The sequence below is a fragment of the Trichoplusia ni genome, chromosome 13, assembly GCF_003590095.1.
Source record: "Trichoplusia ni isolate ovarian cell line Hi5 chromosome 13, tn1, whole genome shotgun sequence".
Taxonomy (NCBI): Eukaryota; Metazoa; Arthropoda; class Insecta; order Lepidoptera; family Noctuidae; genus Trichoplusia; species Trichoplusia ni.
The window spans coordinates 7,194,296-7,219,320 of NC_039490.1; the positions used below are offsets into that span (position 1 = coordinate 7,194,296).

General features: G+C 37.1%; 1 protein-coding gene and 1 pseudogene across 4 annotated transcripts in view; one reads left to right on the plus strand and one right to left on the minus strand.

Annotated features, from left to right (window-relative positions):
- Nucleotides 1-563: 563 nt before the first annotated feature.
- Nucleotides 564-3,473, minus strand: LOC113500103 (annotated as a pseudogene).
- A 444-nt stretch (nt 3,474-3,917) lies between these two features.
- LOC113499881 (UHRF1-binding protein 1-like) overlaps nt 3,918-25,025 on the plus strand; it is a 41,230-nt gene continuing 20,122 nt past the window's right edge. For all 4 annotated transcript variants that reach the window (XM_026880462.1, XM_026880463.1, XM_026880464.1 and 1 more), the window contains exons 1-15: nt 3,918-4,074; nt 6,774-6,975; nt 17,681-17,791; nt 18,246-18,323; nt 18,502-18,606; nt 18,965-19,091; nt 19,707-19,867; nt 20,616-20,766; nt 21,125-21,251; nt 21,588-21,693; nt 22,091-22,202; nt 22,717-22,808; nt 23,264-23,399; nt 23,818-23,996; nt 24,565-24,679. In XM_026880462.1, the coding sequence (XP_026736263.1) occupies nt 4,031-4,074; nt 6,774-6,975; nt 17,681-17,791; nt 18,246-18,323; nt 18,502-18,606; nt 18,965-19,091; nt 19,707-19,867; nt 20,616-20,766; nt 21,125-21,251; nt 21,588-21,693; nt 22,091-22,202; nt 22,717-22,808; nt 23,264-23,399; nt 23,818-23,996; nt 24,565-24,679 (1,846 nt within the window). In that variant the 5' untranslated portion in view covers nt 3,918-4,030. The remainder of the gene's footprint in view (nt 4,075-6,773; nt 6,976-17,680; nt 17,792-18,245; nt 18,324-18,501; nt 18,607-18,964; nt 19,092-19,706; nt 19,868-20,615; nt 20,767-21,124; nt 21,252-21,587; nt 21,694-22,090; nt 22,203-22,716; nt 22,809-23,263; nt 23,400-23,817; nt 23,997-24,564; nt 24,680-25,025) is intronic.

The window sequence follows — 25,025 nt, forward strand, 5'->3', positions numbered from 1 at the left end:
ATAATAGATTAGAAACGCGACCATAGCTCCCACTTTAGGCAGGACAGTCCTGCTTCAGGCTGTCTGTCCCACTGCCTCAGCCAGAGTGAAAATGTCACTTTAGCCCGATACAATACATTTTGAGCGATACATTTGTTATGGCAGGTAAGTTTACGTAGGACATACCTTCTTAGTTAATTGAATAATTAACAGAGTCACATTTGGCATTATTGTTTTTAACCTTGACCTTTTTGATTGTTCCCTGCCACAATCCAAAACATCCTGCTATTCCCCCCCCTCCCACTCTTTCATAAGTTTATCCTGATGTCCTGTTATAAGATGTCCGTTGTCACTATATCTAGCCAACGCAGAGTCCTACCAATAAAAGTATTTTGTTAGCTTTAAAAACACACCTCAATAAAAACCAGCACTAAACATTACTCCAAAATAAAACAGCAGCTACATTAAAAAACTCGATTAATAAATTTATTAACAGTATCATCACTCGTAGAGGTGACAGTAACAGTGTACAATATTGGCAATTATAACAGAGCTGCGCCCGCGCATCGGACGCCGCTTCTATATCAACGACGGATGCTGCAAGCTGATGACTTCGCTCGCTGGATCTTCTTGAGAAGAATCTAAGTAGAAAAGAAAGGTTTTATGAGATTGGTAGAAAGATAGATATTTATTTTTTGAGTGGTGTTGATAGATGTCCCAATTTCACTCCAAAATGTGGTATTTGGTAATTTTTTCTGCTTGGCTTGATTATTATGGAATGATAAACAGGAAGCCATGAATGTTTACTATATTTCCGAAACGAAATATTTAAGAATGTTTTTTATTTGTTTTGGATATATGAAAGTAAATTTAAGAATTTCTTTGCAAAATTGGGATGTGCTCAGGCATTCACACACCTACTATTTTATTAAAATGCTAACGCAACGTCAGTATCGCCTGGACTTCTGCCTACTCTGCAACGAAATATGTAATATATGAAATATGAAGATATGCTGATATGAGGGATGAGCAAGCACCATAGAATAAAATGAAGAACAAATTATTGCGATAAACAAGTTAGGTTTTAAGTACTGAAATAATAACTGTCGTTATAATAAATAGATTTTTGGTAAATGTTACAGTGCCTGCAATTACCTATTGAACCCTACTAAGAAAAATGAGATAAAATGCCTTGCGGTTTTCTATGTACGGTTTAGTATGAGCAAAGCAGGCGATGCCACTATTGCAAATGAACATCGCGATCACAATCACATTCGGAAGAAACCTGGATTCCAAATCTTGAAAACTGAAATCGCCAAACACGCAGTAAGCTGGCATGATGATGCATAAACCTTCCCTTATGGGAAGAGGACTGTGTTTAGTAGCGGGACGAATGCAGCTTGGTATATTCGCAAATGATACAGACGCGCTATCAACCGGTGATAGCTTATCGCAACTTGATTAATTGATCCAGTTTTTGTTTTCATCATAGAACAATTTTGACGAGAAATAGTTATTCCTTTTCCTCTAATGTAAATAATGGTCCCCAGGACTCCAGTAATGGAAGGCACACTTAATGAAGAAAGACTTGCTCTAGCATTTCCTACACACCAACAGCGAGTTCAAACACAGTTTTCCAAATTTCTGGGTATCAGCAACTCACCATATTATCATGATCGATCTGCCTCTGCTGACTCTTCCGGCACACAGCGGCAGAGGGCACCGGTCTCCGGAGCGCCTGTTCCCGCGGCGGGATGGAGCACTTTCTCGCGTTTCTGGCGCTCAAGATCTTCGTCAGCAGTATGTGGTTGTGCCTCTCAATCTCCCGAAGCCTCTCATTAGTGAACGACATGTTGATGCGGCGAGTTTTCAGGCCTGATATTGATCTGGAAATGTATTTGATGTGGAATAGAGAAAGAAGTAATTTCCCCAAAACCCTGACCCACCATATAATGCCTAAACCTTTTAAAATCTATTTACGTTCATGATAAGTTAATTTCGATTGGTGTTAAGGTTTATTAGAAAGTAAAAAGGATCATCAAAAGTATTAGTATGGTATTAATTTTTTTTGAATTACGTTACAAAATAGAAAAGGAATATTAATTTTTACCGACAATAAATTGGCTAACTTACCCAAAACTAGTCGATCTCCCAGAAACGGATACAGGCGGTTTATTACTCGACATAGAAGACTGACTTTTGGTCAGTTTCACGGAAGACCTTAAAGTCTGCTCCCTGCTCGTGTCACTCATTTCAGACTTAGGGAGGGACTTCACAGATTCCTCTTCCTCACTTTTATCTTCTTCAAATTCGTCGGAGTACGCATCCTCTTCGTTATAGACCTCGGACTTCTCATGCTCAGACTCAGATCCATCGTAGACGCAGTTCTCCACGCATATATTCGGTCTCTTTACAGCATCCACTATGCATCCATCTCTGACAATTCCTTCGAGAGCTCATCGACCTCGTTGTTGTTTTCCTCCTGGTAGCGTTTCGATTTCATCTTTTTAGAGTCCCCAGAAGAGAATTCGGTATCGATGTAATTCAGGTCTACGGTTTTCTCTCGGCGTGCCATTGCGGAAGCGTGCATATACTGTGGTCAGCTAAAACAAATACAGTTAGCTTACCTACTTGTGCTCCAAACCTTACTAGTGTTACTGGTGCTAATTAAGAAGTATTAAATCAACCTTCATGGTTAATTCCGAGTAAATATTTAGATACGTTTTTTTTCAGGGTGATGTGTTGTGGACGTAGGTAAATGCCGTTATTACGTTTCAGACGTCTGTGTTTATCTAGACTCCACGGGGCGCCCAACTTCCGTGGTTTGAGTATATTTACAAAGCTTGTGCCAAACTGTCAACCTCGTCATCTGATATTATAAATCTTGAAACTTAAATAGTTTAAATTTCGGTATCTTCCTACATTTCTATCAGAGTTTAGGTATAATGACGTTAAATAAAGATTTGGTCATAGCCAATTGATTTTGAAGTTAAGTGTACACATTTTATTAGTTTAAATCCACTTATTTTTTTTTATAAGTGCAGTTTAAAACCTGTCTACCTAAGTACAGATAAAATCAAAGAAATTAAGGTATTTATGTACAGGTAGGCCTACATACTTGCCACCAATAGTTACAAATCTTGACTTTTCGCAAGACATTATAGGACTAGATACATTGAACAAATATTACATTAGCGTCTATATCTACTTAGCAGAATAAAGTTAAATATATAGTAAATACATTTACCAACCACGTGTTTTGACCACCTCAGGCTATAGTCAATAAGCGCCTACCAATAAACTTACAGCAAAATTGTTTATCTACTAGTAACCTACTGCTCGATTTGTATTCTTTAAATTAAATTTAAAATCCCTGATTGATAACAATAAATACTTAGAAATTCTTTTCACTAAGCAGTAATACGAAATTAAATATTGTAAACGAAAATGAAGCTCCTAAAATAACAACAAAAGACTTTGTGACAAAATGAACTTGTTTTTAGAATCTTACAAATGTCGTCTCGGAAACCATAAACTGCCAGTACTCCTAGCTGGTTTGAATATAAACTTCTTCTTTATACTCTATTACTTTTGATGTAATAGTAAAATGTTTATAACAAAAACTAGTTTTTACAAGCAATCAATAAATTATTGTCACTTAGCGACAGGTAAACAAATGTCGCGCGGTTTGATAACTCAGTTTGCGTTTCGTTACCATGTAGATGAGGAGCTGTTTCAATTTACGCAAAAAAATATAGCGGTTAATATGCTGCTGGTGCAATTGCTTTTATTCTCATAAACACGAATAAGACGCATTATTTCAATATAAAATCCCAAAATTCTAAGAATAGAAAATGAAACCATAATGTAATGATGTCGAGAATATCATCTCAGTATCGGTCGATGTTGACGTTTCATGCAACTCATTCACTCCTCAGGTCACTCGTTCACATGAAAAGTACCTTTGGATATGAGAATTCGTGTGTGCGATAATGATTTTTTGATAAATTCCGTGTTATTTAGTTAGATTTTAACAAATTTATCATTAAAAATGGTGACTATAATAAAGAACCAATTACTTAAACATCTATCGAGGTGCGTACATCCTTTGATTTTATTGTATACGTTCTATAGATTATTAAATTTCGTTATTAATTTAATTATTTTTTTGTAATTAGGCTTTACATGCATATAGTTCAACATAGATTGGGTTTACTTGTTGTTGTTGAAAGAGGTAGCTAACAATCGCAATTAATTTGGCACACATGTTGGTCTTTGTTTGAGTTATTTATGTATTGTTATCATACCTATAGACTATTAGAACTATGTTTTGTGCAAATCTTGAGATAGTGAACACAGATAGAACTATTTTATAGGCTCATTCTGCTATTAATACAGACTTGCAATATTTGTATATACCTTTTTTTTCAATAATGCAGTTTATTTAACAATATTACATAGTTCAGCCAATATATTTCTTTATTTTATTTAATGCAATTATTTTTCGGTCATAAAATGAAATTCGTTCTCTTTAACCAGTGACGATTATCTACTTCAAACATTTGGCCACTTGGTTTGAGTTACAAGCATGTTTTACTGTCACTGCTGTGCTAATAAAATTTATTTTAATATTATGCATCTTTTACAAGTTGTAAATGAGACATTGTATAAGAAACAAGTGATTTTTTGCTGTCTTATTTTTTCCTTGAAATCTGTTTCTTGGGAATTCCCTTTATTGTCTGAGACCAATGTTGTAACTTATAGGCACACAACTCAAGTATGCATACTACATACAACATAATATGTTGTATTATGAGATTTGTTAAATATTTATTGATTTGTTTAATGAGTCATGTATATAAGCTATATTTGTTAAATCTCAAACACAACCTTTAAAAGAGAGGTTGAAGTTGATATTAATTTAAATATGTTGCACTTAACTTTAGTTTAATTATTTAGTTGTGGTTTTAAAATTGTTGCCCTGAATCAAAATACAATGGCTTGAAAAAAACTTGTTTTACATATTTAATAAACGCATTTGCCAGCTTTATTTAGCATGGAATATGATGTACTGTGAAATGTTTTCTTGGAATTTTACCACAAAAATTTATGACTCAATTTTATTAAAGTTATGATGTAAGCGTAATACTAGATTTTTCTTGCATACTCTTGTATAAACGGTCATTTAAAGTAATTATTGGATTTGCAGAGTTTCATTAACACACAGAGTCTCATTTGCAGTTCTTACCCCAAAACAGTTCTTTTTTTATGTCTGCGAGCTTGGTATAATACAAAAAAATACAAAGTAGACGGAAAATTAAGATCTAAATGTTAAACACATTAGTTGCTTTCATCCAGTCATGGGTTTTGGTTTTTACCTTTATCTGTGTCATTCCACACTGATTTTTTTTCTATATTTATTCCATATTTGCTCAACCCCCTTGTGGGGAACACAAATACTTTATCTAAGTTTTCATCTCTTTGGTCATTGGTTGAACTACAAACTATTCTTTGCAAAAAAAACAGTTTTTTTAACGGATATTTAAAAATATTTCAGTTTTTTAACATGTATTGATTGATTCATCTGATTGATTCAATCATCATTGATTGATTGATTGATTTTTGTAACACCCGTTAAAAAAATCTTATTTAGTATTTGGTAGTTAAACAAATGACCGTGCTGAATACAGTGATAGCAATACCAACTAAATATGCATGGTACTTTCTAAAAGTGATAACAGCTCAAAGAGATAAGGCCTAATTTGTTTGAGACACTAACAAATATTGTTCAATTTTAACACAACTTGTAAATAACATTATGTGATAATTTGTTGTAGAACTTTAACTTTGAAACTTATCAGTCACCCTGTTTATTTTTGGAATGTTGAATGTGTGTCATTCTTCTTCTTATCATATTAATGGCAATTTAAATTGTGTTGATCCAGAATTCTGCCAAAAAAACTGCATTATCATTGAAGTCTGTAGTATGCAAACAATTTAAACGGAATTCTTGTCCTTTCTCACTCCCTATTGACAAAAGTCGTTAAAATAATTAACATAAAAAAATCCCACAATATGGATAGTAATTCTTCTGCCGCTCGTCAGAAAAAATCTAATCTCATTAACAAAACACCCAGAGTAAGAACAAGCAATCGTCACTCAAATGTTTGTCCTGCTTGGTGAACGAACCTGCGACACGTCCCGGGGTAGATTTGGCGTGGTGACCATTCAGCTATCATGCACCCGAAATTAACTAAAATCCACCATCGGCGTCAATCTGTAGAACAAGGTTCCGCCACTAGATTGACGAGTGGATTGCTATCTTATCTTTATCGACCATGGTCCTTTGTAACTACCCTTATAATATCATAACACTGACAGCTTATTTGTTGTGGTTCACTTGATATTCAGTTTTCATTATGAACTGCATGAATAATAAAATATGGAAGATGAAGCATTAGTAATGAATTATTCATAAATAAACTAAAGTTCTGCTTTGATTCAACTTTTATGTACTGTAGGGTATGAATAGGGACTGTTCTATTTGTACTCAAGTTTCTTTTCTCAATGTCGAATCTTAGTGAATAATCTAGGTATCTAAACCTACTTTTTGACACTCTTTTTAAATTAAATTTTAATAACGTGAGTTCTTTGTGATGTTAATAGTTGTAAGAAGCTGGTTTTGATAAATGTTCCAAAAGATATCGTCCACAAACGTTTCACGTGATCCACCTCATTCTCAGCATTGCCACATAATGTTCCTTAATTCATCTAAAAAAAACTCCCTTCTCCAGGTTCACAAAGAATCTGTCACCAGAACAGATCTCCCTCTCAGCGCTGCGAGGTTCCGGTGAGCTGCAAGACTTGACCTTGGACGAAGAGTTGCTGACAGACCTCCTAGAGCTACCTGGATGGTTGAAGCTCACCTCTGCTAAATGCAACCGGGCCTCCTTCAGGATACAATGGACCAAGCTCAAGACAGTGCCTATTGTGCTGGTGAGTACTCTTCCTAATTTACCCCCCTTTTTAGGGGGTATATCTTTGGGATAACCGGAATAAATGTAAACCTATTCCGTCATATATCTGTCCGCCCGTCTAATGACGTATTTCTGCCGCCTTTATAGCAACGAATACAAAAATTAAAAATCGAGGTAAAATAACGGTTCCACGGTCATGATTTTGGTGGGTGACAAATGCTTTTTTGGAAATTTTGTTTCTTTCTTGAGCCTATTTGCAAAGTATTTATATAATTCATAATGCGACTGATAGTTATTTATTTCAACTTTGTCTCACACTGCTGGGCTACGGTCTCTTCACATTCAACTCCAGTCTAGTCCAGACTGACTGTTGATAAAAAGCATTGCAGATTAGTGACAACTCTTAGACCTATTTGTTTTGTCGAAATAAAAAAAAACTACTTAGATATAGCGACAAGGCAGGTATTGACAGGGAAACAAATTGCCCGACTCGCCTGTCTTTTCTTTTCAATATATCTAACTAACGAATTAATAGATTTTTTACTACACCTAGTCGAATCGAAATCCCCAACAGCCACGTCTTACAGTCACTTTCATTTCCACAGTTAATCGATTTGTCTCAGGCAGTCTCAGCCATCACTTGCCTACGTAAAACGTAGTTTTAATAATTATACTCTTTCTGCGGAAGCACTATTTCCTATCCAAAGGCAATTTCTCTTGAAGTTTACCTTATCGATCGTTTTTTAAATTCGTATCTACAAAAAACAAGCTCTCGGATATTCCTAGACTGGTATCGAAAATTGATCCCCAAATAGCTTAAATCGACAGACTCCAGTTAGGTCCGCAACTAGTCGGACGATCCCGATAAATACGCTTGAGTAAACCGTGGCATTATTAAAGTACCTCCTCATGAACGTTACCATAAACAAAAATAGACTGCACGGCTAGGCGCGAGTGGTTGAGGTCACTACGCCAAATCCAAGGTGCGCGTCGTGTTGCGGGTTTGATGTCCGCGTAGGACAGTGCGATCCACGAATGCTTGTCCCGAGTCTGTAGGTGTCTTTGTGCATGTGACTTGAATGTTTGTGAAACCCTCCGCGATAAAACGATTAAACTACTTAGTACGAAAGTCGTTTAAAAAAATGCTACGATAACTTTATTTCATACGTAGTTATGTCTATTTAAACTATTACTAGTAACTGACAATAACAATACACTAACTACCGCAATGCATGCTCGGAGCGTGTCAGGCAAGTGTTAATTATTGTTCACTAATTACATGACTCCATATTCGATGGGTATATATCCATCACGCCACTAAGTAATGATTGTGTATTTGCACTCGATAGTCTATAGAACTATCGGTTAAAAAGACAAACGTTGTTGAAACATTGTTCAATAATTAAGGACTGCTTTGGCTATTTACAAAGTATTCCGTACAAGTTCAGAGATTAGGATGTCCCTAATTCAAAAGTAATCGAGTCAAATTAAGACTTTAATAAGCGTTTTTCTTGTGTCGAAATTACATTGGACAGCTCCCGATTCGCTCACTGTTCACTGTTAAGTGGGTTATGTAAAGTTGTGTAAATGTAAATAAAACCGTTTTGCATAATATATACCTATTCATGTACCACCTCCGGTAAAAATAATCTTTCTATATAGACGACGAACAAGTACTTCATGATCAGCATACTTCCTCACTTTCGGTAATGGTTTAAACATTTCAGAAAGACAACTTATATCCCTTAGTGGAGCCAATACCGCAAAGTAATATAATAATTTTGGTCTTAAACCTGTATGACCCAGTACACAACTAAGCTATGCATGTCATCCATCAAAAAACGTGTTACCTTATATTCATATCATTTATTCGCATTCAGCAATGTGTTGACGGTGTTACAGTAAAGCTGTTCACATTTGTGGATCCTGAATGGCCCAGAAAAACAAAACCTCAACATAAACTTGCGGTTTAGCTCCGACACAACGTATTGACAACTTGGCACTCACCATCATATTGTGTCCTTATTAAGGGCGAACTAAGCCAATTACGTTGGTTACCGTCGCTCCGTAACTTTTAATCGAGCACTCATGCCCCCTGTATATTGTATCAGTTGTCAATTTTTGAAGTTCTAATGTAATTGACTTGTGAAGTATGTTTTGGTATATTTTAATTGGTAACCGATGTAGGAAACCTAACTAGCTAAGCTAAAGATGACCTTTGAACAAAAATCTTATCCTTCCTATACGAATTTGCTGTAAACGGGAGAATTAAGTAGGAGATAGAAATGATATAGTTTCGTACCCTAAAGAAGCCTGGTAAAAGTGGTCTTCTTACGTTCAAAAGTTCTTTTGGTGGATTAAAAAAAAATTATTATTTGTCCACCATGCATCTTATAACCTTGGGATGCCTTTTCCTTTGGCGCTGCGGAGATTTTTTTAAAGAACCATTTCGCTTCAACACATTCACTACTTTGGAAGAATTTTATGCCATGTTTGGTAAACGAAGGGGTTTCGCTGATTCTTAAACACATCCCTTGCCAACCCTCCACGTAAGGTTGAAAACGTAGCCTTAGGGTGGAAAAGATTCTTGAGGTATGTGCTTCATAGAATCAAACGTTGTTATTGTTTCTATGATAAACTTACACATTCATACAAATATCGTTCGCTTATCTTCTTATCTATAAAAATATGACTAATTAAGCTAAATAACGTTGATAGTGTATTGGTATCGATCGGATTTGAAATAAACATAGACAGATATCAGTTGATTGAACGTTTATTTATTTATTTAAACTTTCACGTACAATTGTGGTACATAAGACGGAATTAATGCTTATCTAGGCTTGTTTTGGTTAGCCCCTGAAAAAGAAGAGAATCTTTGCCTGGTACTCCAGGCTTCAGGAAACATGTAAGCGAAATTAGGTCACACCTTCCCATAAGTACATCTCAACTCTAATCAAAGTAAAATGCTTTTTACCCTGGACTGAATACCCTGGGCAACTTATCAAACTTTGTTTTGATCATCATCCTCGTGATTTACTTAACTATGCATCTCAATGTCAAAACAGGTATCAATGTCCTCCACACAATTCAGTAAATATGCAGACATAAGTATAAGTGTATATGTGTTTCGTATAAGGTCTCTAACCAATTACATTTTTAAATTGAACTTATTGTTATCTTTGAAGGAATTCCCCGTATATAAGCTATCTATACCGACCGATGATGGTCTATTTTCAACAAAAAAGGGGGAGGTTCTCAAGTCGTCTACCTATATTTTTTTACCTTGCCCTAAACTTCAGACTGCATAAACCATTTTTTTTTATTTAACCTTAAATAGAAGTCATTTAATCCTATAAAAAATTCATAAAGTTTGGCTCAGTTACTTTACTTCAGAAGACGGCTGTATATTTTTGTTGTTAAAACTATACTACTCTTGAAGATTTTCTTGCTTTCGATATTAATCATTACTTTCCAAATTATACGCATGTCAGAATTAAAGATCATCATCGTCTTTCCCATCCTACACTGTGTGCTTTCCTTATCCTGATCCCGATTCCATTTCAAGTTCATCCAGATCGAAAGTGAAACTTATTATATCGATATCTCATTATCCTCCTCGAGTATCAACTATTCTGAATTAAAAAAGACCATATACCTACCTAAAAATTATAAAAACATTATCTGGCCATCAACATCCTACACAAAGATTGTATCGACACGTGTAAATTTGTTACCATTAGTGTTATTAAACACGCTATAACTAATTCAATAAATGTAATCACTTTTAATCCCCGGCGTATAGATTACACGGTATACGGAGATTGGTTTAATTTAATCATTATTTACTTAACCGACCGAGTTTTGGTTTTGACCGCTATAGCCCGATTTGACTCAATTTCAGGCACGTATTTACAACCGATTTCAAAGGAAAGGAGGTTCTTAATTCGTTTGAATGTTTTTCTTTTTTATTTTTGCCTCAGAATTTTGGGACAGTATGAATCGATTTTGTTGATTTCATTTTTATTTAACGTTAAATAGCTGTTCATTTAGTCCCATAAAAATATCATCAATCTTCTTCAGTAGATTTTATTTGAAGAAGTTTCCATGTTTTTGTTGTTAAAAAAATGTTGCACGATACCTTTATTTGCTTAAATGGCTGGCAATTGCGTACCGCTTTTTATAGATATTGCGTATATCAAGCTCGATAAATTTCCAACAAATGTCCCGAAGAATAAAATTTCGTATTAGGCTTTTCATTGTTACATTTATTGCATGTCATTTCAGCGCTTGGCGTTACCACTTACGAATGCTACCGTCCGTGCAGTTATGTATATCTTATCTTGACGTAATATGCAGACCGTTTGTCGTAGTTGTATGTGTGTGATTCATGTTTGTCTGGAGTGTCTCCCAGTGACACTCGTGTCATGATCTCATAGCTCGCGAATGTCACGGTGAAGTTAGGGAGTATTTGTCTGTAGAATAAACTGTACTGTTATTCGTAATTTTGCCATCGTTCTTTGTAAAGTCGAAGCTAGAAACCTTTACCATCGTGATTGTATATGTTTGCGGTAAACAATTTAAAATAAATGTTTCTTTTGCTTATACCTGCAGTCAGAACTTGTTTATAGTATTTCTATGGTAAGAAAACTTGGTCTTTTGAGGCTTCTAACAGCTCTTCTACAGGTTTCGAGTTTTTGCCAACTTTTCTGTTGAATGAATAGAATTCCCTTCAATTAAAGGGCTGCCTATAGACTTGTTTACGAACGTAATGCATACTAAAAACAATTAGGAAAGTTTTCTCGTCGTTTTATAACTGAAAAGGTACCGTTAAGATTTTTAGATAGGATGTCACAAATAAAAGAAAAACCTGTCCAATAAAATTTCAATAATAATTCACTAGCAAACCAGTCATCCAAAACGATTTAATCCCTCGTTTGCAGATAAAAATACAAACGAGTTCTTTCCCTATCTCCGTAATACCTTTGATAAAAGCTCCATTCAATTAATATAATTAAAAATGAAAGAGAAATCCACGTGTTCGGCTAACAAGGATTAATTCCTTTCAACTGGGATTTGTCGGATTGTCGTAATCCATTCTCTATTATCGTATATTTGTGTTTCGTATACACATTAATACATACACATTATATACGTTAATGAACTTTTTGGGTGGTGTAGAGATTTACTTTAGTAATTTTAAGCCTCGACCCGAAAAGAGGGGTGGCACAGTGTGCGTCTGTATGCCTGTCTTTGGCACCGTAGCACTTAAACGGGTGATCCAATTTCAATTCAGTTTTTCGTCTCGTACCGTCTTTCATCGTCGCCAGTGGAAAATTCTTGAAAAGTTAACTTAAACTAACGTTGATAATATTAATGAATCAAATAGAATCATTCTACATATGTATGAGACTGTTCATATAAATAATAATTATAATACAAAACAATAATAATTAATTAAACAAACATTGCACGTATAAATTATTATGTCACGTTGATATAATATTATGCTAATTATACTATTGGGATTGCAATATTATGCAGGTCTAATCTGGTTTTAGGAATCGATGACTAATCTATCCATTGTCAAATGACAAATTAAGCGTCATTCATTACATTTGTATTATAGGTTAATTATTTACTGCTGATGTTACCCGATGGTTTGCAAGGTCTAGATGAGCTACAAAAAATCGTCTCAAAAGATTTTGATTTCAAATCTTGTTTCTCTTGGGAAATCTTCGTGGACTTCCTCACTAACAAAAAAGTGTTCTCAGATTCTTACTCGCGTTATACACAGCCGTGTTTATCTTTCTACATTTCAACTGGGAGCCTGATTAAACGTGATTGTATTACGAATGTATAACTAAAGGGCGTAGGAATATTATTACAAAATTTTATCCTAGTATTTTAACCTATTACGGTCAATAGCTTCCTCTTCTTTTCAGATATTTAACTTTGTCTAATAAATACATGCTACTCCTAATTAAAGTCCAGTTCACCACTTCATGTCTACCTTGACCCTTTAACCAACCTTCGTCTCTTGTAGAGCCATACTGATGGGCTTTCTCGTATATTCCCCTAATCTCCGTACGTGACCAATAGGGTATTTAACAAAAAATATCTGTCAGTCTCTATTAAATCTCGCGTGACGTCACTTACCAGTAAACTTTTTACTAGCAAGTGATGTCACTAGCTCCCAGTACCATACAATTCACAATCTTCAGTGCTTTTAATCTTTATAACTTTTTCAAGATGTGATAAAAAGAAAAATACGTACCTATTCAATATTTTTGGGAAACCTGTCTAATGGACTACTTAGATTTTTATAGTCAAATACCCTTCGTCATTTCGATCCAGTACTTTCATCAGTTACCAAAACATACCTAAATGAAACTGATTACTACAGTCTGTTCATATCATTTACTTAGATGTAAGATGCTAATCTGTTCTCAATGTGCATACCTTCGTTCTAATTAAGTTAACCCGGTTAACGGCGACGAACTCTATGTATTATGCGCGCGGATAATCTGGTGATATGTTTACAATCTTGTAGACGACGATTTGATTTTACTGATAGAGATTCTCATAGTTAGGATTTCAATGGATTGCAAAAAAAATTGCGACTCTGCTAATTTATTTATAAGTAACGAGAGATGTTATTTTCCTATTACTATTTTGTGTCAAAATCTGTGCCGAAAGATTCCATGATGTCCAATTGTCAGTATTAGTTTGAGGGCTTTGAGTAATTTCTATACTCAGCCTATCTTGGTTCACTGATGGACAAAAGCCTCCCCAAGTTGCGCCGCTACGCCTGATCATCCGAATTTGGCGTCGGGTCTGTGATAGCTACCCTTTTAAGGTCATCGGGTGTCCTTTACTTTGTCTATTCACCTTCTCCACTTAAGTGATTATTACATCCCTAATTAAGGATCCTGTATTTGAATGTCTTAACATTCTGTTTCCCAAAAAACCTTCGATTAAGAAAAGATTAAGGTTTTTTTGCTTTATCGCAAGTAAGTAGAAAACGATGAAAAACAGGCCCCTTTACATATCTTTCTATCTTACCCAGCAATGAGATATTTTAGGCTAAAAATAACAAAGAAACTGAAGTATTTAAGGAACAACTATGTCTAACATTATGTAAACGCTACAAACACTTTAGATTCAATTCATAATGTAATTGAGCAATGAACTTTTATCTATATCAACTATTATAGATAAAAACTGTCGTTATTATAGTAATGTCGATAATAATATTCAAATGAATCAATTTCGAAACAATTGTTTTCACATCCACATACATGATAAAATAATAACAATGGTATGTACTAGGAATGGATAGGTATTGTAGGAAATTCGGAAAAACCTTGGATTTGGTGACAACAATAGAAATATACTTTTTGCAATATAACTAGTGTCTGTAAGAGCTGTTTAGGTATTATTATTGTGTATGTGGAAGCGAGACAGAGCTATGTGTCGTCTCGCTTCCAAAATTACAAGTGCTCATGGTAAGAGCTTTGTAGATTCTGGAACCAAATTTAATTTTAATAGTTGTTGTTGTGATGTTGAGGAGCTCGTGGCTAAGCTATAACCGCATAAGTGATTCGATCACAGGTTAAGCTATGCTTGACGCGGTTGGTCCGTAGATGGGTGACCATCTTTGTCATAACGAGTTCCTCCGTGTTTCGGAAGGCACGTTAAATTGTGGGTCCCGGCTGTTATTCCTACATCTTTGACAGTCGTTACAGGTAGTCAGAAGCTTGAAAAAGTCTGACAGCCAGTCTAACCAAGGGGTATCGTGTTGCCCAGGTAACTGGGTTGAGGACGTCAGATAGGCAGTCGGTCCTTGTAAAACACTGGTACTTAGCTGAAACCGGTTGGACTGGTAGCCGACCCCAACATAGTTGGGAAAAGGCTAGGCCAATGATGAGTTGTTGTTGTGATGTTGTCGGCAAGATATATTCGAAAATAGTAAAAAACTAAACAAGGCATCTTATGTTGAGATATAGCACGTATTGTGCTTATCCCTTCCGTGATATGCGAAGATGTATGTATTCAATACGTGTCAATGCCAATTCATAAACAATACCTAATAGGTAACGCTATGTTGCATGATAATGTTCAATGCTGATATTTGTGTACGAAATTGTTTTGGGTTCAGTATCATTAAGAAATCAAATGTAGACGATGCGTCGTGAATGGTAGATAAGGCCATGATATCACACTGGTTCTAGTTTCCAGCACTGTGAAAAAAATATAAAGTTATAGAAACATATTTTCTTTATCTAGCCCGCTGTGTCCCACTGCTAAGCAAAGGCTTCCCCCAAATGCTTCAACGTTTCTATGTTCCGGGCCCCATTAAAGCCCAGAAAAATATATTGTTTTTTTTTCAAGACTACACTACTGAGTAAGTTCCAAGCTGTGAAATACAGTAAATGTTTATTTGTTGCGTTTGCGAAAAATCAGTTTTTATTTTGCATACAGTTGCAATCAAGCATATTCCTTAACCATCTTATTTACGGCCACTGAATGCAGCTTTCTTTGTGTTTGTACAATTTGTAATAAATAAATAAAAATGTAATAAATGTTTTATTTCAAGATTGGCGACCACGACGTCTGAATTAGTTGCATTGTTTCAATTTTTATATTTAAATGTTACTCGTGTCTAACATATAAAATGTCTAGGCGTAGCTTATTAGTAGTCTATAAAGTCGTAGCGTTTTTATTGTTGAACGAAATCTCGTATAGAACAAATAATATAGCATCCACCTCACAAATCAATGTGTTATTGTTTCTATGTGTTGCATATCCTTTTCGCACGCATTGCATAGTTGGTCAAATCTTATACAAAGCACAAGTATTATCATTTTTTTCCTATAGGACACGTTTTAAAGGCGTACGAGAGTTTCAATCAACAATTGATCGCTTTTTCCTCCACGATGAACGAATTTACAAAAACAGTTGTCGAAGCGCACAGTCCACATTGTAGGCCGTATACCGGCGTCCCTTCTCTCCAAATGCTTAAACACATGGACAAGAAACGACGGATACGTAAAAGTTGCTTAGAACCTACCTAAATGTAAATGTATGACGATGATCATCATCACTCTTCGCGATGAGACCTTGTATTCAAGACCAAATTTGGTTGTGCTAGTCATCAGAGGGCTGCACGGATAGCCGTGTGGTTGACGTCACGCCAAACCTACGGTGCGCGTCGTGTCGCGAGTTCGATCCCCGCTTAGAACAAGCATTTATGTGATCCACAAATGCTTGTTCTGAGTCTGGGTGTTGTTGTTCACGTGATTTGCATGCTTGTGAAACTCGCGACACAAGGATTAAAATCCATACCGCGGGAGCCGTTCTTTTAAGATAAAAATGACAATTATTCTGGATCGCCGTCGCCGGATACGGCAAGGATAACTAGGCATACTCCCCTTGTGACAACAAACAGATCGATGATCGATGGTAACCAAATAAAAAAGGACAACCATTCAATCTATCCATTAAAAAGAAAAACAAGGAAAGTTTTCATCGAAGGAACCCAAATACGGAATGAATAATGCATTGGCTCCGCTTGGCTGGCCACGTTACCTTGATCTTACGACGATGCCGGTTTTTATCATACTGTTAACAAGGTGCTGTTCGTAGTACTATGTTTATACGTTTATGTAAAACATTCGCATTTGTTCTAAGACGTTATTTTGTTTTTTTTCTATGGTAATTTGATTGATAGTAAGGTATGTCGCGAAAATGAGTTTGCTGCTATTAAAATGTATGTCATTTTGTAATGTCAGTTGTTAGTTTAGTGTTTGTGTAATTTAGTCGTTTAATATTATTTTAATAAAAATAAACATTTCAAATGAATTAAAGCTATTGAGGCAAACTCGATGAAATTTTCGTAGGGCCAAATTACAGCTATTTCTAGTTGAATTAAAAAAATATTAACATAATTCGCGTTCCACTACGAGGTCCTGAGATAAAAAACAATAAAATAATGACGAATTGAGAACTCATTTTTGAAGTCCGTTAAAACGGAGCGGATATACATTTAAAAACATGTCAAAGCATAGTTAGTTATAAGCAGTTGTGCACTTGGGCTCAATTTTGTCAATAAACTGCTTTCGCTAAAATGGCTACCTTATTACAATACAAATTTACTAGACACATGTGCTCCATGATGGTCTCCTTGATATATTTATCATTTTTCCACTGATAGAAAACTATCGCATCGCCAGCCTTTAACCTTGCACCAATAAGGAAAATTTTTGGCATGTTTTGACGTAATTTACACACCGAACGAGTTTGCTATGCAAACAAATTTTCACATTTAATCATCTTAATTGCTATGCCAATGAACGGATCTTAAACAAAAACGAGATTTTCATGTCAAGCCTTTCTTTTAGATATCAATTCAGAAACTACTTTCTTCAGTTGTCAATCCATTGAAGCGGAGAAAAGGAGAAATATGTACATTTACAGGGATGGATGACTGAAGAGAAGCGAAGGTTTTATGCAATGCTCCTAGTGAATATTCCTCCTTTATTCCACTCCATAGTCCCTCTCCGCTTCACTGGATAGGCAGCCTTATTTCCATAATTTGGTGACCATGGACCTCTTGTTCACCTCCCATGACGTGCCTTGAAACAGTCCTAAGTCCAGCAGTGTACTGAGATGGGCTGATGATGATCAACCTCTTTTTAATGCTCGTTGTGTTTTGTTTCTAGAACCTGGACGAGGTGCACATAGCCTTGGAGGTGTGCCAGGAGCCGAGGGTCATGAACCCCAGCGCCGCCGGGGCGATACCAGCGCCGGGGAAGTACAGCTATATACACAAGGTAACTATCGTGAGACTCATTCATTATTAAATGATGCCACGGTATTTATTCACGTATTTATCGGAAGTGCCCGACTAGTTGCGGACCACCTTAATCATGAGCTGACGCGGCGGGGTCGCGAGTCTAGTCGGGCACTCCCGCTGCATCATTTAATAATTCTCCGTTGTTCCGTACTTACGATCATGGTATAATATGATCCCTCGGCGGCCAGATAAGGCTTGAAAAAAGTTAAGCCACTAGAATTCTGATAACAAGTATTAGCAACCAGATCTAGTGACGTTTTCTGCATTCTCCGATGCTTAATTAGATTCATCTTTCAAATGCCACTCGCAAACTGGTTTGCGACTTTTGAAATTTATTCTTCGACATTTACCAAGTCCTTCCAAAGTAGAGAAAGATGGAAATGGATCAAAATAAGCTATGTCTAATTATCTTGAATTTTATTTTTCTCTAGGTGATAGATGGAATCTCTGTGGCTGTGAACCACGTGCAAATAGACTTTAGTTGTGAAGCATTCACCAGCAGTGTTCAGGTAAATATATTTTTTACATAACGGATTCTCGTATATGGCTTCCAAATTGTATCAGTTGTAATATGCTAAAGATACCTAGTTACCTACCTAAATCTTTGCCTTTTATTCGTAAAGAAACTTCTTCAATTTTTTTTTTTGGAAATGTCCTGAGTTTTTCAATACATTTCTTATCTGCTAGATCTCAAGAGTAACGGTGGAGTCCCGAACGCCAGAGGGCCGCAAGGGAGACCTAAGACTGACTAGAATCAAATCGCCTGACACAGGACAACTGCTTATATTTAAGGTAAGATCTTCTCAAAGTCTGTCATTTACGTCACAGTTTTCGAGCTAGCGTCTGCTTAAAATTGTATTATACTTTAAAGGTTGAAAGCCTCTCCGGCTATCTGCGGCGTAATATTTTCCCATTCTGTTGTAGCACCTGGTAAGACCAGTCCTACACCTGAATGTAAAATAGAGAAGTGAAGATTTTATACAATCCTATTGGTTAATATACTGACTAAATAGACAGCTGTTATTAAAAATGATTCAATTTTTCAACCGTCTTTGACCCGCTACAGAATAAATGGCTCTTCAGTCACCCATCTCTCTCTATCTAAGGTTGAAATGTATCAGTTGCTGCAACATTCTCATTGTTAAAACAGGAGTTAGAATGGCAAAGCGCCCGCATAGAGGCCAAAGCACTGGGCGCCGCCAACGCCAACCTACCGCCTTTACGACTGTTACTGGGGAACACGCACTGTCGGATCGTCATCAAGAAGAGATTGTCAGGTATGTTTTATATGTATGTGAACATCAAATAATCTACTATACTATAATACCCGTTTAAGACTTCTCAGAATATTTTTACGCTTCTGCTATAGAAAGAGTAGTTTTAAAAATGTTGTTTTAATTTGTTCAAACTTTCATGTCTCTTATTTCTCGCTAAAAAACTGGCAGTTTTTAGATACGACAGTGTAACGCTAGCAAAATTACCAATTACATTTTGTTCTCATAGTAAGCACGTGGATTTTTGTTCTAGACATTTTCCCACCTCTGTCAAAAATTAGCCATCAAATAAACTTAGCTTCTTCAAAACTAGTGGTGCTCCAAACTTAATAGCTCAATGTTCACTGACTTGGCTGGCCCATTATGAAAAAAAATATTGTCTAGTGGTTAGTGTTCAGGGCTTAGGGTTCGATTCCCACCCAGGACAAAACACAACCCACAATCCGTTTGATGAACCCTATCCGTTGTTCTGTCTAGATGTAATTTATCAATATTTTAAATTTTAAAAAATAATATGTATATTTATCAGTTGTCTAGTACGAATACAAGCTATGCTTGGTTATAGATTCGCTGTGGAATATAACTATATTTTATTATTATTCCCATTCCTGTCACCAGACTGCGCGGTGATAGGTTCCCGTCTGGCCATCTGCCCGGAGCCGCTGGCGTGGGCGCTGACGGACGGGCAGCTGCGCGCGGCGCTGGCCTGCGCGGCCGCACTCGCCACGCCGGTGCGCCGGGCCACGGCCGCCGCTACCAGGGTCAAAGCGCTCAGGAAGGTGGGTGACCCTTGAAGTAAAAGATTCCAGAAACCGACATTCGTAGTCCTCCTTGAAGTAGCAGATTCAGGAACCCAACATGTGTCGTGTGGGAATGAAGTAAAAGGTTTCCTCCAGGATGACTTAAGCTACGGGATCGAGGATTACGAGGTTAGGTTACGGTTGCCCAAAGTACTGGGTAGCGGGATTGTCCGAAAGAGTTTCCATGGAACAGGTACTCTAAAGGGCAAATTAAGGATTATGGGTGGGTTTTAGTCAGTAAGTTAGTCTCCAATACACTCAACCTGTGACTGCAGCAACCAGTGTATAATCCTCGTAAAAGATAATTAATAGGTGATGTCTGTACCTGTATTTAAAATCAGACTTGTCCTTTCACTGTCATGTTATTGGTTCCTCAAGTTTGGTTTTTGCTGTAGTATCTGAATGCAATACGCGAAGTTATCGCCTACACTGGCATCTCAAATCCCTTCCTACATCATTCTTGTCATTCTATCCCAGTTCGCGTGAACAGCTGGTGTGATATTTTCAAGCGACTTTAAAAAGGAGGTGGTTCTTAATTAGTCCATATATTGTTTTGTTTTATGTTCATAACCTTAAAACGACAAACCGATTTTGTTGAACTGTCATTTGGTCAGATAAATTTCATCAAGTTTGTCCTAATACTTTTTTTTCGAATGTCGTCTTTATTGTTAAAACAATATTATCCACATAACAGTACAAAAGTTACAACTCTTCCATACTTGTTCAGATCGAGGAACCCGTGGAGCAGATCCCGAACAGGTCAGCGGCGGGTGAGCGCGACATCCTCGCCCGAATGTTCGCCAAGCACGACGTGCGAGAGACCTCGTACCACCTTCTCGCGCCGAGGGTCGACCTGCATCTGTGCGATGATCCTGGCTGTGAGTAGCTAGTAATTATGTTTGACACTTTTTAGACTCACTTAAAGACGGTTGAACCCTGAGAAGAAAAGGGAACCTCTCAATGATGGGTAGTGGGAAAATTATTTCAGAGATGAGTTGATGCTCGAGAATTTTGGTAGGAGGTAAGGCAAATTAGATTGTGGTGTCACTCACAAGCTGATGCTAGCTAGCTTACCAAAGTGGCAACTCCAATAAAAAAGTTCAACTTGGTCTTGCTACATTTTTTATTAGCACCACAATCTACTCACCTGTATCAAGCACGCAATCCCGGTAAATAAAAACAAAATCTAAACACAGGAAGCACATTGCATTAATATAACCTTACTGTTGCTTACAGTGGGTAGATCAGAAAAGCCGGCGCTGTCAAACGGCGGTGCCTTGCAAGTGACGCTGGTGAGCATGCAGGCGGACCTGTTCCCCTACCACAAGGCGTCGGACGACAGGAGGCATTGGAGGGGATACAGGTTAGTTCAACAATCAAAAATATTTATTCGTAAAACATAGGCTCATTAAATTCTGGTATTAAGAGTAGGCAGGCAGGCAGCATAAGGAACGCTTTTTGTTGCCGTGAAGGCATACATAAATCACCATCAAGTTTATACCCATCATGTTTACCTACTGTTTCAAATAAACTACATTTTTTTATATTTTTTAGTAAATCTACCAATTTCTTTTTTCCTTGTGTTGAGGAAAAGCTCCTCTATGTAATTCACTTTTTCAATTCATTAAATTTGTAAATCATCACTAATTTAGTTGTGAAGTTTATTGAAACCTGCTTAATAATCATTACGTCATTACAGGGAAGCAGCAACGCCTCACACCCAGTGGCTCTCACAAGCCCTGACATCATTTTGTACAACACTACTCGAATCTTTAGATCCGAGGCCGCTCACGCCAAGTAGTAAGGTATGTGGAACATTTTTAATTATTTACCTATAAGCAAATGCATAATTTCATTGTATTTTATAATAATAATAGGTGTTCATTCTGCCAAAGATATTATATAAATTGCCAAGTTAATGCTTTAGTTGTCAAACATCCCAAGATACTTTTCACAATCATGGAAAATTTGAAATACTTGCCGCGATTATTTAGCAATTCACAACATATTACTGCAGATATCCCAAAACACGTTTCATTGATAATTGAACCTTTACATTTATACTTTAATGTTACAATAATGTGTGTTTTTTATATCTAATCCTACATTATATCATACTGTAGTTTTGTCTCATTTTGTGTTAACGTTATTGGTTAACCGTGTTAGCACAAATAGATATAATATTGATTGTAATCCCGTCAGTCGAGCCAGGCCGACAAGGCGGACGAGCCGGTCTCCAACGGCATCAAGCACAAGCCGGCGCCCGCACACAGCGCTTCCAACGCTCCGTCCACTAACACTACTACCTCACAAGGTATACTATATTACAATAAAAAATAAAATAAAATAATACCACTCCTATACAGGCTTATTTTTCAACGACCAACCTAATTTTGACAATACGACCTTAAGAGCGAACAAAAATGTATAAGAAAACTTATGAAAATTATAAAAATATGAAATTAAATTTTGGACATAAAGCAGCGCAGCGGAATCTGGTGTTTTATGAGTATTTAATACATACATTAAATACCAGATGGCGCTGTACTATTTCAGTTTATTTATTGATTCTTCTTTTACTTTTAAAAAGCTACATTAAAAGTAACATCAACTACATATTGAAGATAGATATCGATGGCGGGCAATTGGGGCGGCCATGTCCAGCAGTGGTCGAATATGGGCAGATGCTGATAATGAATATCACCTGTATTTAACACTCGTAATTACTGAAGACCGAATACTAAGCGCGTTTTGCAATTCAACCATTTCGCTTGGTTCCGAATATCACTTGCTCATTAAACATAATACCATTTTCAATTGATTCACAGCATCGCCGACAAGAACGAGAATACTCCAGCAGCTCGGCAAGCTCATGACTACGTGTCTAGTACTTAGGATAGACGACTTCACTGTTTATAAGGTAAGATGAAGTTGGTTGTTGAACATACTTTGTAAGGCGGGTTCGTAATTATTTATAACTGGGGTACATAATCATGAGCTGCGTTGACTCCGGTTGGAACTGTACAGTCGGACTATGCTGATAAATTGACTGCATGGATAGCCGCGTGGTTATGGTTGGTCTCCACTAAGCGCGACATGTTGCGGTCTCGATCCCCCGGAGGACAAGCATTCGTATGATCCACGAATGCTTGTCTTGAGTTTGGGTGTCTTTGGTATGTGACTGGAATGTTTATTAAATTCTACTAAAATAGTGATGATTAAATTGTAATTAAATACTCAGATAGAATATGTTTTTAAATCGGCCTCAGCACTTATCTGAATATCTAATACAAAAAAAGAATTCTTTGAAATGCCAACAGTTTACCCACATTAAGGTAGTCCAAAACCAAATCCGCTTGTTTAAATTGTACGCAGGTATCTACAGGGTCCAAGTCGCGCGAGGTCCCGCGGCCGCTGGTGAGCGCGGAGAAGGCCACGCTCCCGGGGGACGCCGGCCTGCTGCACGCCGAGCTCACCTACTTCTACTACCCGGGGGATGTCTGCTTCCCTGGTATGTGGTAGCTTGGACAATTAATGTACATAATAGCTGAATGTGAACTGGTGAAGTGGGTGGGTTTAATCACCTTACAGGACATATTTTCATTGCTTTGCAGCTTAAATAGAAGACCGGAGTACCCCTTATTTGTATAATAAGGGATACCCCGGTAGTCCGGCTGGCAAGACTGTACATTACAGAGACTACCTGTATATAAAAAGCACGTTTTTTACGGTCTGGTGAATAATTTTATAATATTGGACATGTATTTTTGCCATAAGAAACGAAAAAGAAAACAATGTTTCCAGTTAAATAAGTGAAAAGACTACGAAACGTTAGGAAGTAATACACCGATTTTCGAAAAGGACTTACAAAACAAAGACAAAGGCTCTTGAAGGGAAACGTTTAGCAAAAGCTATCTTTGTCTCCGCAGTACCAGCCCCGAAGCTCTTCGTCCAGCTGAGTCCAGTCCGAGTGTCGATGGACGTGAACAGCGTGGTGTGGCTGGGCGCCTTCCTGCCGCACCTGCTGCCCAAGGACGCGGCTACAGAGGCGGAGATGAATGCCCAGGCCCCGTATATCGATGTCAGGATGGAGGCTATCATGCCTAAGGTGGGTTGTACCGGCTTGTTGGTCTAGTGGTTAGTGACCCTGACTGCTATACCTGACGTCGTAGGTTCAATTTCCAGTATTTCTACCCAGGACAAATGTTTCTGTAATAAGAACAACCATTTGTTGGTATCTGGATGTTATTCATCCATATTATGTAGGTATTTAGAAATATTTAAGTTTGTTTATTATTTGTCTAGTACTCGTAATACAAACTTTGCTTAGTTTGTGACTAGATGGCGTTGTGGAAAAATATTATTACTGGGATTTTTAAGATTCTGGCTGGTTAGACGAGTAATATAGGTGATAAAGCCAAGATCACTGCGCGTGGCGCGATCAATTCCTGCATGAAATAAGCATGGATAGTCTAGTTGTTGAGGTCACCACGCCAAACCCACTGAGTGCGTCGTGACGCATGTTCGATTCCCGCGTAGGAAAATTTTGCGAATATTGCGAAAAATTGCGTGAAAGAGGAACCAACATCCAAACATCCATACATCCAAACTTTCGCGTCTGTAATATCAGTACGATTTGAAATTATTCGCATCTAATGATGTCCGCCTGTGGGCAGGTGGTGCTGGAAGCAGGTCCGGAGCACGTCTCTCAGCAGCGCGACCGGCCCAAGGAACTGCACATCTGTACTGCGCGGGCCACGCTCACCAACGTCCGGGAGTCGCCTAGAGCCAGTTAGTTCATTGTGTATTGTTATTTTACCAAATATGATAATGGTCATCTATGCTATTTTTTCAGTAACGATATCACGAAAAAATCTATAGGATTTTTCAATCGCCAGATAACTTTTTATCTGACGAATATGTTTGACGTTTTGGCAGCTATTGTATAGAAAATATGTCAAACGGCAATATTTATTCCTCAGATAGAAGTTAAGTTAAATCTAATAATATAAATTTGTTAAGTCAGTTTTCAAAATTGTTGAATACGTATTTTTCATTTTATGACATCATCAAACAGTAAGATTAAAAGCACCTTAAGATGACCAAATCTATGGTTGTGGCGGCTAGTAACGTCACT